At 43.2% G+C, this 14,301-nt stretch overlaps 1 protein-coding gene across 2 annotated transcripts in view; it reads right to left on the reverse strand.

The window, feature by feature from the left end:
* LOC147016268 (nipped-B-like protein A) overlaps positions 1–14,301 on the reverse strand; it is a 263,933-nt gene that overhangs the window by 67,606 nt on the left and 182,026 nt on the right. For both annotated transcript variants that reach the window (XM_085844842.1, XM_085844843.1), the window contains exons 37-39: positions 6,771–7,007; positions 5,552–5,698; positions 1,126–1,637 (exon numbers count right to left, since the gene is read on the reverse strand). In XM_085844842.1, the coding sequence (XP_085700968.1) occupies positions 1,126–1,637; positions 5,552–5,698; positions 6,771–7,007 (896 nt within the window). The remainder of the gene's footprint in view (positions 1–1,125; positions 1,638–5,551; positions 5,699–6,770; positions 7,008–14,301) is intronic.

Raw genomic sequence — 14,301 nt, forward strand, 5'->3', positions numbered from 1 at the left:
TAGTGATGACTTACTGTATTCTAATAATTTCTGGATTTCTTATGCGCATTTATAAACATAATGCCCCAATCCAGTCGTCGTTTACGAGAGCGAAGGAAGGAACGTTTACGAGAGCCGTTTACGGCCTGTGTGGTTGTTTGAAAGTTTTTTTTTTTTTGCACGTATGGCCACGCACGTATGACCATGCACGTGCAGGCATGTGAGAGCGAAGGAATGGCCTGTGTGGTTGTTGTTTCTGGCACACGGTTTGAAAGTTTTTTTTTTTTTTTGCACGTACGGCCATGCACGTACAGGCATGCGAGAGCGAAGGAACAGCCTGTGTGGTTGTTGTTTCTGGCACGAGGTTTGAAAGTTTTTTTGAAGTTTTTTTTTTTGCACGTACGGCCACGCACGTACGGGCACGCGAGAGCGAAGGAACGGCCTGTGTGGTTGTTGTTTCTGGCACGCGGTTTGAAAGTTATTTTAATTTTTTGCACGTAAGGCCACGCACGTATGGCCACGCACGTACGGGCACGCACTCGTACTATAAATTGTTAGTTTGTCATGTAAGGGAGACAATAATCGACTGGGGTTAAATATTCAAAATGGTTTGTTTGTAATGTATGGGAGACAATCACTGACTGGTTAAATAGTATAAATGATTCGTTTGTAATGTAAGGTAGACAATCACTGACTGTGGTTAAATATTATAAATGGTTCGTTTGTGATGTAAGGGAGACAATAACCGACTGTGGTTAAATAGTATAAATGGTTCGTTTGTCATGTAAGCGAGACCATGACCGACTGTGTTTCAGTAGTATAAATGGTTAGTTTGTAATGTTGGTTTCCTGTTTGCACAATCAGCATTGCGGTTTTCCCTGGCTCATGCTTTATCATGTGGTAAACTATGCCGTGGTTCTCTGGATACTATGCCAGGATACCAGGTGTGTCCATTGAAACTGTGAACCATTCCCTCACTTGTAATTAACATATCTCAAAACAGGGATCTCATAAACATGAAAAAGGAGATATTTTACCAAAACACCAAAGAGAAACAAAATTCTCTGAAGAGAAAATAATGGGTCACCATTTAACCTATTATTCACACCATTGCCAACCTGCACCATCCTGGTGATGACACCTTACCTGTCTGAAAATCCGTACAGTATTTTGAGGTGCTGCTTTAACATCAGCAGCAGCAGCACACCTTGTGACGATTCCATAAACACGTGCAAAGGTGTGTCGGATGCTGGTAGCCGACGAATTAACTTTTCTTCTTCTTCGTCATCTTCATCATCATCATCGTCATCATCATCATCATCATCCTCATTATCATCCTCATTATCATCTTCAAAATCGTTTTTCTCATCAAAGTCTTTTTTTTCTATAATTTCTTCTCCCTTTGAAACTTGTTCAGCATTTTCCGTTGTCCGCTCTGATGGTGTTTCTTCTTCTTCTTGCTCTTTTTTGCTTGGTGCTTCTTCTTCTCTTTCATCTTCTTCTTCTTTAGCAGTGATATCTGGTTCTTTTTCTTTTTCCTCTCCATCGGCGTTTTTTTGTTCACCTTCGAGCTCTTGTTCCTCTTTATTGCTTTCTTGAGTACACCTTTTACCTTCTTTCAATGTAGAAGTTACAAGAGCTCGTCGAGGTACAAGGCACTTGGGGGAAGGTGGAAAAAGACAATAAAGAACACTTTCCATCATATTTGAGCATGACGGGATGAAACACATAATACCATTTTTTTTCTAAAAAACAATAAACATAAAGCAGCACAAAGGATTTCCGCATAAGACCATTAGTTGTTCTTCGACTTCTTCTTCAAAACTGTGTCCCTTTTCAGACACCGAATGATAGATATGGTGAAGATAGCAGAAAATAACAAAACAAAACTTTTATTTGCACATTGCTAAAGTGGCATTCACCACTCCCACCATCCTCAAGAGCTACCCCAAAACAGCAGTAATAAACCCAATACTTGCAAATCAGTTTCAGGTGCAATGATGGATGCACAAGCATTTCACGTTTTAATGAACGATACCTAGCACACACAATTATCCGATAAACGGAACTGCACACGGTGGAGCGAAGCGTGCGTCACCATTTCACTTCAACCCAAAAATGGGAAAGCAATTCCTTAACCCTATGTAAACTTGGATTTTTGGGCAGTGGGGAGCGGCGATCCCCCCCCCCCCCCGTCCCATGAATTTTGGATTGAATGACCAAACCATGGAACATATCTGTTCATTTTCATTACTCGACCGTATGCATGATCAAGTAAGAAGTCAGAGTTTAGTTCATTTTGCAACAAGGGAATACTTTTTAAAAAATATAAGAACAAAGTGTAATCTACTCGACCTATGATGAAGGGCTAATGCCCGAAATGTTACCTCAAATTTGCTTGTGCTGGAAACGTGCATATTCATTTAATCCTTCACATGTGCTGAAAACATGCATGCAATACTACACTTCTGTGACTCACCGTGACTTCTGCGACTCTTTGGGACTTACACGATCTGTCAACTTCCCAACCCGTATCTCAGTAAATGGTACTCCATCTCTTCTGGATTTCGTTTTGACCAATTTCCCTGCAAATGTCTGCTGTGATTCTGTTCCAATCAGTTCATCTGACCATATGCTTGTTAAAGTGGACGTCTCTCTGGCTGTTCTCAGAGAACAACCTCAGCACCGACGAGTGTGGCATTTCACTCAGGCCGACTGGCAGAGTCTTCAAGCAGCCATCAAACTTCTCGACTGGTCTCTCATTTCTACTTTCTCCGACATAAACTCATCTTGCAAATTTTTTCAAAGAAACTTGCTCTCTCTCATGCACAGTCTTCAGTTGTCATACCCTTCCTCCTGCCCATGGTTCACTGAAGCTTGTGGTGAGGCAGTTCCCCTGAAACAACTTACCTTCACCTCATGGAAGACAAATCCTACTGGAGGCAATCTCAGTTCCTTCCACAAAGCTCGGAACAAGTGTGTGTTTACCCTCAGGAGAGCCAGGAAACAACATCTTTCTAATCTCAAGTCTGAAATCTCAAACCTATCTCCCTCCTCCAAATCCTGGTGGCATCTAGTTAAGTCTGTTTCTGGTGTATGTTCCCCCTCCATCCCATCTCTTACCTCAAATGAACACACTGCTGATACCGCACGTGAAAAGGCTGAATACCTAAACTCTATTTGCTTCTAAATCTTGTGTCCCAAACCAATCGTTTTCTGGACCCACCTTACCCAGTCGCACGCAGCTGTTCCTGGACTCTGCGTCCTTTTCTCCTGACAAGGTGGAGAGCTTGCAGTCAAACCTCGACTCAGATTCTGCAATCGGTCCGGACGGCATCAGCCCACGTGTTCTAAAAACCTGCTCTTCTGCTCATGCTCACCCTCTCTATGTTATATTCACCCTCTCGTTTGCTCATGGTCATCTGCTTTGAAATCAGCAAACATTACCGCTCTCCATAACAAAGGTGCAAAAACAAAACCCTGCAACTACAGACCAATCAGCCTTCTCCCAATCATCAGCAAGGTTATGGAATCCATCATCGCTTCCGAAATTAAATCCTTCCTCTTCTCCAATGGCCTCATTTCCGATCATCAATTTGGATTCAGACCAGATCACTCTACCCTGGACTTGCTGGTTCTGCTTTCCCAACAATAGATGGAGGTCCTCAATGCCAGACATGAGATCAGAGCCATCTCGCTCGACATATCGCGAGCTTTCAATCGGGTATGGCACCCTGGACTGCTCACCAAACTCTCTTCTTATGGTATCTAAGGCCATCTCCACTCATGGCTCGCAGACTTTATCTCCTGTCGCAGACAACGCGTGGCTCTAAAAGGAATTCTCTCATCTCCTCTTCCTGGCCAGGCTGGAGTTTCTCAACGCAGTGTTCTGGGCCCTGTTCTTTTTCTAATCTTCATCAATGATCTCTCCAACTCTCTGGAAAACCCTATTTATCTTCTTTCTAATGACTCCACACTCTGCTCTCCTATCTCTCATCCCTCAGATCAGCAGGCAGCAGCCTCTCCACTCTCTGCAGATTTGGATGAAATCATAAGCTGGTCCAACACTTGGAACATGTCTTTCAATCCTGAGAAATCTCACACTCACTATATCTCTCTGAAAGGACCATCTGGAAACCACCCCGCCTCCCCATCTACTTTCTCAACAATCCTCTTGAAGAAGTCTTTTAATGCAAGTTTTTGGGTCTCACAGTCTGCCATGATCTCTCCTGGGAAAGCCACATTTCCAAGCTGGCCAGTTTCCTCCAAAGCCAGTCGCCGACTGGGCATCCTGTGTCATGCAAAATCCTTCTTTGGCACACCTGAGCTCTGAACCACATACAAAGCTTTCATCCGCAGACTGATGGAGTGTACTGCTCTCCACTCTAGGGTGGTGCTCCTGCCTCCCACCTTTGTCTGCTTCATGCTGTGGAAACCAAGGCATTTAGGATCATTGGCATCTCCCACGATGAGGCTGAGTCTTTGGGCCTCTCACTCTCTCACCACAGGTTGGTCGGTGGTCTTTCTGTTTTCTACCCTCACCTCTCCAGCCTTGTCTCTCTCTCTCTCTCTCTCTCTCTCTCTCTCTCTCTCTCTCTCTCTCTCTCTCTCTCTCTCTCTCTCTCTCTCTCTCTCTCTCTCTCTCTCTCTCTCTCTCTCTCTCTCTCTCTCTCTCTCTCTCTCTCTCTCTCTCTCTCTCTCTCTCTCTCTCTCTCTCTCTCTCTCTCTCTCTCTCTCTCTCTCTCTCTCTCTCTCTCTCTCTCTCTCTCTCTCTCTCTCTCTCTCTCTCTCTCTCTCTCTCTCTCTCTCTCTGTGATTTGTCAACTGCCAACTACTGCACAATACAATTACAGCACCACAAATAAATGGACACACACGGCACTACAACTCACTTGGCACAGAAACCACCCTGAAGTCGGTTTACATCTCCCACAACTGACTTTATTTTTCCAATTTTTTTTCCTTCCAGCATCTGCAGGCAATCGAAACATTTTTAAACCCTTCTCTGTTCGATTAATGCGTCGAATGGCACAGCATCGTGTCAATGTAAAAATAATGACGAGCTACAGTGTGCTCATTCAATGAACTACTGATGGAAACAAAATTACACCCTTTGACCCCATGACCAGAAATTTCCGGGACACACCACATTGCTACTCCGAGTATATAGGGACTTTAGGAATGAGTGATCAATTGTAGGACTCCGACTTCTGGAAGAAAATTCATTTATGTGTATCGGCAAGTGTGGCACAAAGTGATGGTATGTGGGGTTAGGGGGTATTGCATGGGGAATGGTAGGATGAGTGATTATGTGCATGACTCCCACTCCCGGAAGAGCATTCATACGTACGTATCAGTATGTGTGGTGCTATGTGCATCATCATCATTCTCATCTTTGATTTTTGGGCCTGCATTTAATATGGTTCAGGGATAGCATAACAAAGCTCTGGATAATAATATGGTGACATGCCGCCAAGTTTTATTGAAAGAGGAGGCTGTCGATAAAGGATTGCAAGTTAGCATGAACAAGGAAAGACAGATTCATTGATGCTGGAACGAACAAGAGTATTACCTCTCTGAAACTCTGTAGGAGATTAGAACCACATACAGAGAGGTGTACATCCAGATGATGTACAAGGAACAGAGGCTCTTCTTGTGTCAGATATGGAAAGTGAGCTAGATTGTCTGCCACAAAGAGGAGCAGAGAAAGCGATGGAGCCTGGAGAAAGATGGACAAAAAGTGTGTCAAAATTACACGATTACATTCCAATCATCGCATGAGGACACAACACACTTAAAACATTATTGTAGTAGAAATACATTGATGAAGTGAGATGTCATCACAAAGGCAATGGTGAAAAAAATTTCACCAGTGTAAACATGATATTTAACTCCGCGTACTTCGGTTTATTCACGTCTATCACAAATACACATCAATTTGCTTCATTTCCTTCCCCCATTATGCTCCCACAATCCTTCACTTCAATTCCACAGTGCTCTCTGTCTCCCCCTTTGGCTGTGATGAAGTGTTCATGACCAAAACGCCAGTTGCTCCTTGCTCCCACTATGGTTAGCTTGCCTAGATAAATGTTCTGTTTCTTCCATCCACCGTTGTACTTGTTCGACGACACAGACAGACACTACTCTTCACCTGCAAGATTAGTTCCTTACCCTCTCTTTTCCCCTCTCCCTCTGTCTCCCTTTCTTTTTCCTCTTTCTGTCTCCCTCAACCAGACTCGGAATACAGCCGTGTAAATTCACTCAAAATTTTCAAACTCTTCACTTGCTCCCAATTCATACTGACGGATACATTCTAACATTTCCTTCGCACATTTTAAAGCCAACCATCAATTGGTTTGTGCCTCCATTTCACACCGAATCACAAGTTGCATCCGTATGAGGAAACTTACAATCAAACTGTTCGGATCTCCTGGTAGTTCCTCACTCTAGGATGAAGACTTTTGGCGATCCGGCATTATGTCTACAGGTCTTAACGATGAAACTCCCTGCCTTTAAATAAAAAAAAATAACCGCATAGTCTCATCAAAAGTTTACAAATGCCACCTACTTAGATGCTTTTTCTTCAATTCACTTTTCTTTTCTCTTCCTTTGCAATGCACTTTGATATTTTGCTTCTCAATAAAAAGCGCTAAACAGCAAATTGATTGATTGATTGGCTGGCTGCTCTCCATTGGTTAATCAGACATTTGCCTTAATATTTGAGGTTATTTTACATTAACAGACATACATTTTAAATGCACAATGTAGCGGATTATTGTGGAGAGACTGACATTTGATTCATCGAAGAGAGACAAAAGTGAGAGGAGAAAAGCTCTGCGGTGCTGGCGGTTGTTGCGGATGAGTGTGTAGAGATGAGAGCACATAGAGCTTCTTGGCTCATCCTGACTCATTCCACGCACGATGTCCTCATTACTGTTTTCTGATCTCATGTTCTCCCCAGTTTTCTCCCCTCGAAGGATGCTGCACTGAAGTTGGAAAGCCATTTTAACTCCTGCCACGGCCTTCATCTGGAAAAAGAGGGGAAAGAGAGAGAGAGAGATAAATAGGGGTGAGAGAGAGAGAGAGCGAGAGAGAGAGAGAGAGAGAGAGAGAGAGAGAGAGAGAGAGAGAGAGAGAGAGAGAGAGAGAGAGAGAGAGAGAGAGAGAGAGAGAGGGAGACGGAGACGGAGACGGAGACGGAGACGGAGACGGAGACGGAGACGGAGACGGAGACGGAGACGGAGACGGAGACGGAGACGGAGACGGAGACGGAAAGAGGGAGACAGAGACAGGGGGAAAGAGAGGGTAAATTGAGGGAGATGGAGGGGGAAAGAGAGGGGGACAGAGAGAGGGAGAGAGACAGAATGAGGAAGAAAGAGGGGGACAGTTTGAGGGGTGGGGGGACAGTGAGAGGGAGGGAGGGAGATAGAGAAAGGAAGACAGAGAGATATTCTGCATTGTGGGCATGTCAGACTTAAAGGAAAACAAATTCTCAAAACTAGAACAGCAATCGGTAGAGCGCATACCTCCCTCCGACAGGCTGAACAGTTTTTTTTACAAGGAATTACAAGGAAATTTTGCACAGGAGGAGGCCATTCGGCCCATCATGCCTGCACCACACCAATACCACATTTTAAAATAAATCCATCAATACCCCTTCCCTTCGTGTGCAGCCTTTTGGCTGCTATACTGGTACTCATTTTGCCGACCTCGGAAGGATGACAGGCTGAGTCAACCCCCTGGTGTTAATTCAGCAGCAAACGTGGCTTGAACTCAGGACCTTAGGATCCCAAGCCACCACCCTAACCGCTAAGCCAACACCTGGTTTACGTGTTGTATCCCAATGAAAGGCCGGACCTGTATCAAGACCTTTACTAAAATCTAATTGGCTTGTTATTATCACTTACCCAACTCATCCACCAAGTTTTTTTTTACAATCCATCCACAACTTTTTGAGATATCGTGCTATCTATAAATTTTGGCCTCATCTCTCAATGGTGAAGAATCACTTAAAAAATTCCTGTATCTGGATCCGGGTCTTCATCAAAATCGAACCAGTTTGCCATTGTCACACACCCAACATGTCCACAAAGTTTTGTCCAAATCCATCCATAGCTTTTTGAGATATCCTGATCACAGACAGATAAATAGACAAACAAACAAACAAGAAACAAAAAAAGTTGTCATGTATACATGAAATTGTCCTTTTCATGAGGATAAAAATTGACGATCTTAATCAAAGCTCAAGTCAATTAGATGAAAATTGATGATTTTTCAGATGAAATTTGATGATTTTTGAAGTTTGACATTGAGTTGACATTTGACCTTTTGACCCCAAATATAGTTGCTTTCCCAATTCAATAATACACTGTGCAATTGCTGTTACATTTTCAAGTCAATTGGATGAAAATTGATGATTTTAGAAGTTTGATCTTGAATTGACCTTTGAGCTTTTGACCTCAAAAATAGTTGGTTTCTCAACATGCAAATCCTGTTAAACTTTCAAATCAATTGGATGAAAAATGATTTTGGAAATTTGACCTCAGGATGACATCTGACCACAAAATCAAAAGGCTTCTCTCGATGGTTGTTATCTCCATTCGTGGGTTTCAGGTGGGAGGAAGTGTTTTGTTGTACTTTGATCGATTGAGATGTTGGATTTTTTTTTTCTTCCTCGTAAAAATGTGCATTTGGCACATTTGTCAAGACCAAACTCCATTCGGATGTCCTCCGAGTACTGCTTTACTAGTTTCAGTTGGTCTGTCAAGTTCGTATTATTCGGTGTGAAGAGTTTTAGATCAGCCATGTACAGTCGGTGTCACTGGCATACGAAAGGTGGTGTGGGGATGGTGGTCCGCCCCGGGCGACAGCCGAGAGAGGAGGTGACATTGAGAGAGTTGAAATACCAGTATGATGATACAACGATGGCTTTAGTTGCAAGTGATATTGTAATATTATTATTTACCTTAATAATAAAGACAGTAACTCAGAACTAAAACCATCATTATATCATCGTACACGGAACCAAACATAAACACGGAGGAGGAACACAGCATTACATCACAGGGCGGGAGGTGGTGGAAGTGGTGGTTGATGGGAGGAGGAGATAGAAGGAGGCGGAGCTGATGATGTGCTTGGCATGGGTTCCTCAGTGGATGAAGTAGATGTTGATGGCTTGACGTAGTTGCTGAGTGTGGACTGTTGACAGTTTTTTTTAATTCTCAAGTGTCCTCATATAAAGCCCAATAGCACAATCCCCGAAATGCTTGTCATCAGCTTTCTCCACCAATTAGAAGCAAGATTTCATAAGTTGCCAGGGCATTATGCATTGTAGGAGAGATCATGATTCACTCTTTGGGTTGACATCAGTTTAAACTCATTTGCATACACCATACACGTCTCAGCCACGATGGTAGCTTGACGCGCTTTAAGGGTTTACCATTTCATTCTGAAAAGTTATTACATTACTGTACTGAATTTGCAGGCCTTCTGAAAAGTTAATGTCCTCCATTAAATAGTTAATGGGCAGGAAAAACATCGCCACAGAAATGACGTCGTGCAATCGCCAGGCATTCCTTGACATTGGATTTTCTGTTACCTTTTTGAAAATTCTTCCTGGTGATGTTTTCTCTGTGGTTGAAGATGTGTTTTTGTTATACTAGCAGAGTACCCGCCCTATGGGCGTCTTGTTCCAAGCATGTAACATGTTCTTCTGACACATACTGTACCTTTATTTGGGCAGTGTATAGGCAAGTGACAACTCCATATAGGTAAAATAAATAACCCGGGTTACATGCATGAAGCAAAAACATAACTACTACTTACAATTCAAAACACCTCACAGCATTGGAAAACGTGGGGATAGGAATATTGGACTGTAAATGATGGGGACTTGTAATACCCTCCCACACCTGGAGCGGCACCATACGATACACATTTATATAGAGAATTTGCGTCCACCCCCTCCCCACCCCCCATCAACCCCCAAGACCACCAGCAAATATAAAAACACCCCTATACATTAATTGAGTTCACGCTGATTCGATTGAGCAAGTCTGGATGGAATTGGCCCAGAACTGTAAGAGGAGTAGCCTGACAAACAAGCCCACAAACCCACAAACACCGGTCCATGAATTATAGTAAGGATCAATGCCAAGCAGTATTACCTGTTTGCTGAATTTTTAATGTCCTGCATTTTTCGTATTTCCAATTTGCTTACTTCAGGTACAGTACTGTAATCTGCTTGAAATTTTACTTGCAAACATGATGTATGTCTTCTGTGTATTGAATTTTCTTAATTATTCATCTCAGGGTGGGGTGGGGTTGCCAAAGGAAGGGTCCACCCCGGGTACCAAATACTCTTGGGACGGCCCTGGTCGGTGTATCACCTTTCCTGTTTGGAATCCCATCGGGACCTGGGCATTTGAAGTTCTGCGCTTTAGTGAGTTGTTTTCTAATTTTTTTCTTCATCAATAGTCAGCGGGTGCATTTCCTGTAGATGTTGCTTTTTATTTTCTAAGTGTCGTATCCAATCTGCTTCTTTGTTTTGTTCTTTTTCATCTTCAAATATACCTTTCCCAAATTTTTCGAGGTCCTCATTTTTCAGGGGAGTTGTCACATTTTGTTTCTGTTTCCCAAGCTCTCGGTAGAACTTTTTGGGGTTATTTTCAAACTGTTTATTTTGATTTCTTCTATTGTTGGCCTCATCATCGTTTTCTTAAATTTTTTCCTGCTACCTGTTGTATTTGGAGTTTATTATGGGCAGATCAAGGTTCTAGTTCATTGTTTTCTATATCATATTTCTTTTTTATTTGTTTTATTTATTTATTTGATATCCCTGTGTCGTAAGAGGCGACCAGGGTTGCGTCAGGAAGGGCATCCGGCGTAAAACATGTGCCAAATCACTATGCGGATCATACGGATGATCCGCTGTGGCGACCCTTAACGGGAGCAGCCGAAAGAAGAAGAAGATTTCTTTTTTATTTGTCTGATTCCTTTCATAAGCTTTAGACTTCTGTTTCCCCTCTTGAATTGTTCTACTTCTCCCGCTTCCACCGGTCAGTCGGTCTCTGCTTCTCAAGTCTCCGTTTCCGTGGTGGTGTTTTGTTTCTGGTCAGATAATTATCAGTCTTCTTTCAATACACAGACTATACTTTTTATGGATTTTAATGGATGGAGACCCTTAGTATCCGACATGAGATTAGGACCGGCTCTCTGGACATATCTCGAGCTTTCGAGACATGTCGAATCTGGGTTTACTCTCCAAGCTGTCTGCCGATGGAATCCAAGGTCAACTCCACTCTTGGATGACTGACTTACTCTCCTCTCGTAGCCAATGTGTGGCTCTCAACGGAACCCTTTTTCCTCCTCTCCCTGTCAAGACTGAAGTGTCCCAAGGCAGTGTTCTATGCCCAGTCCTATTCCTGATCTTCATCAATGATCTCTCTGACTCTGGAAAATAATCTTTATCCATTTGCTGATGAGAGAGACAGCAGCATCTTCCCTTCCTTCAGACCTTGACAAAATCAAAAAATGGTCAAATACTTGGAATATGTCTTTCAATCCTGACAAATCTCACACTCTCACTATCTGTTTCCGGTAGGTTCATCCAGCAAGCCCCCCATATACTGTATCAACAACCCTCTCAAAGAAGTTCAATCACTCAAACTCTTGGGTCTCACCCTCACCCTCAGCCATGAGCTTTATTAGACAAGCCACATTTCAAAGTTGGCCTCCAAAGCCAGACGCCAACTCGGCATCCTCCCTCATGCAAAGTCCTTCATGCACACCTGAACTTCTATCCACCGACAAGGCTTTCATCCACAGCCTGATGGAATACTGCTCTCCCCTATGGGCTGGTGATCCTGCCTCACACCTTGCTTAGCTTGATGCCGTGGAAACCAAGGCATTCAAGATCATTGGAATCTCTTGCGATGAAGCTGCGTCATTCGGCTTATCACTTCACCACCGCCGACAGGTTGGTGGTCTCTCCGTCTTGTTCTGCCTCCTTTCTGGTAATGCACTCTCTGCCCTCTCCATGCTTTGTCCCTCCTAGGGATCTGCAGGATGTACACTGTCCACCAGCAACCCCCTCCTAGTGAAACTGACAAAATCCAGAACCACTGCTCACCTCCATTCATTTGTTCCTCTTTTTGCCCACCTGTGGAACCAACTTCTATGCTCTCTTCATTCTCATTCTTTCCTCCAGGTCTTTAAGACAACTGTCAACACCATCTCAAGTCATCCCCTATCCAAAACCATGATTCTTTTCTACACCTGTTAACCCACCCCTTACCCCTCACAAAATTTTGCTTCTGTATCCATCTTGTCCACCCCTTGCATTCTCCCCACCCCTCATCATTACCTGCATCACTTATTTGTCCATCTCTGTCTATTCTTTCCTGCCACCCTGCTGTTGGCATTTCCCCCTTCTCCTTCTGCCGTTCCTTTTGTTATGTTGTGTCCTGATCCGTTCTGTGTTGTAGTTCTTCCACAAGCTTTGACTATATATATATATATATATATATATATATATATATATATATATATATATATATATATATATATGTATATATATATATATATATATATATATGTATATATATATGTATATATATATATACACACAAGGGTTCTAAAAGGGTATTAAGGGGTCTCAAAGGGTTAAAGGGATCTAAAAGGTCTAAATGATCAAGGGGTCGAAGCAGTCTAAAGGGTCAAGCGATCTAAGTGGTCTAATTGGGTCTTAAAAGGTCTAAAAGGTCTTAGGGGTCTAAATGTATAAAAGGTATGTTCCAATTGCCCATCATGAAGTGTCGTAATTAGTCTCGCCCCGAAGGGCTTGCGAGACTATTTTAACACCCATATCTGTCTGTCTGTGTATCTGTGTGTGTCTCCGTCTATATATTTTCACTTTAACAGCTTGTCCGATTGATGCGGAGCTTTAAACATAGGAGGGACTCCTCATGGAGAACATTCTATTGATAACTCTGATGAAATCGGCCACGGGGTATTGCAGCCATATTGGATAAAAGGGAAAAAAAATTGGACATCAACTTCTCCGAAACTCAATGAAAAAAAAGAAACTTGGCATGTCATCAAACCCCCATGCAGTGGGTTTTTAGGGTGAAAACGATGACGTCATCAGTGAAGTGGTATTCCAGCCATAATTGGTTGAATTTAAATCCTTATCTGAAAAATAAAACTTCATCCATCTGATCTACGACCCAGTGTGAGTGAATAATTAATTTATGACGTCATTGGTCATGTGGTCTGGTGACCATTGGATTAAAGTAAATAAATAAATAAATAAATAAAAATCGTCTCCAGAACAGCTTACCAGATCAAGCGAAACCATACATATGATAACCGTGGGGAATATGGATTGAAATTTTCAATGTCAGAGGACACATGGTCTGGCAGCCATGTTGGATTGAAGCTAAAAACGAAAAAAAATTTTTCTCTCAAACCGTTGAAACAATGGATCCAAAACTTGAATATCATCGACTACCCACGGGGATACAAAGGTGATAAATAAAATGTCACCGGTCACATGGTTTGGCAGCCATTTTGAATTGAACAAAAACCTTTAAAAAATCTTCTTCTCTGAAACTACCGAACAGATTAAAGCAAAACTTTATATTATTATGGCTGTGAGCCCAAAGAGGATGTTCGTCCACCTCTCTGGCGAGTAAAAGCACATACACATGGGATAGTGTCAGCTATATCTTCGTACATTATTCCCTCGCTTTTAAACAATGGATCAGGTCAGGTATGGGAGCATGTGCCAGAACAGCGCGTCACTGCGTCCACTTTCCGCTGGTACTCCAGGGGCCTCCATCTGGCCATCCCCCAGGCAGATGCCAGGCCCATCCCCATCTCCTTGAGATGATGGTCAACCTGCTGCAACCACGAGGCACGTGGTCGGCCCACTGGCCTCCTCCACTCATGAGACTCCCTCGCTGAGAGAATCTGGTGAGCAGGATCAGCGTCAGGAAAACGAGCCACATGTCCATACAGCCGCAACTGACGCTCACGGACTATGCAGGTAACAAATCTCATCCGAGTCTCTCTCAGCAACCGCTCGTTGGACACAAAATCCGACCAGCGATAGCCAAGGATTCTCCGAAGAGACCTGGTACCAAAGGAATAAAGTCTCCGTCTCAGATCCTTGGTCAGAGTCCAAGTCTCGCATCCATAGAGCAAGACTGGAAGTACCAAGGACCTGTAGACTCGGACTTTAGTCCTCCCGCACAGGTACCGGCAGCGCCACACCCCATGATCCAGTGAATCCATGACTCCCCAGGCCCGACCCAGACGTCG

The sequence above is a fragment of the Eptatretus burgeri genome, chromosome 11 (genome assembly GCF_056783735.1).
Source record: "Eptatretus burgeri isolate ZD-2024b chromosome 11, Ebu_testis_v1, whole genome shotgun sequence".
NCBI lineage: Eukaryota > Metazoa > Chordata > Myxini > Myxiniformes > Myxinidae > Eptatretus > Eptatretus burgeri.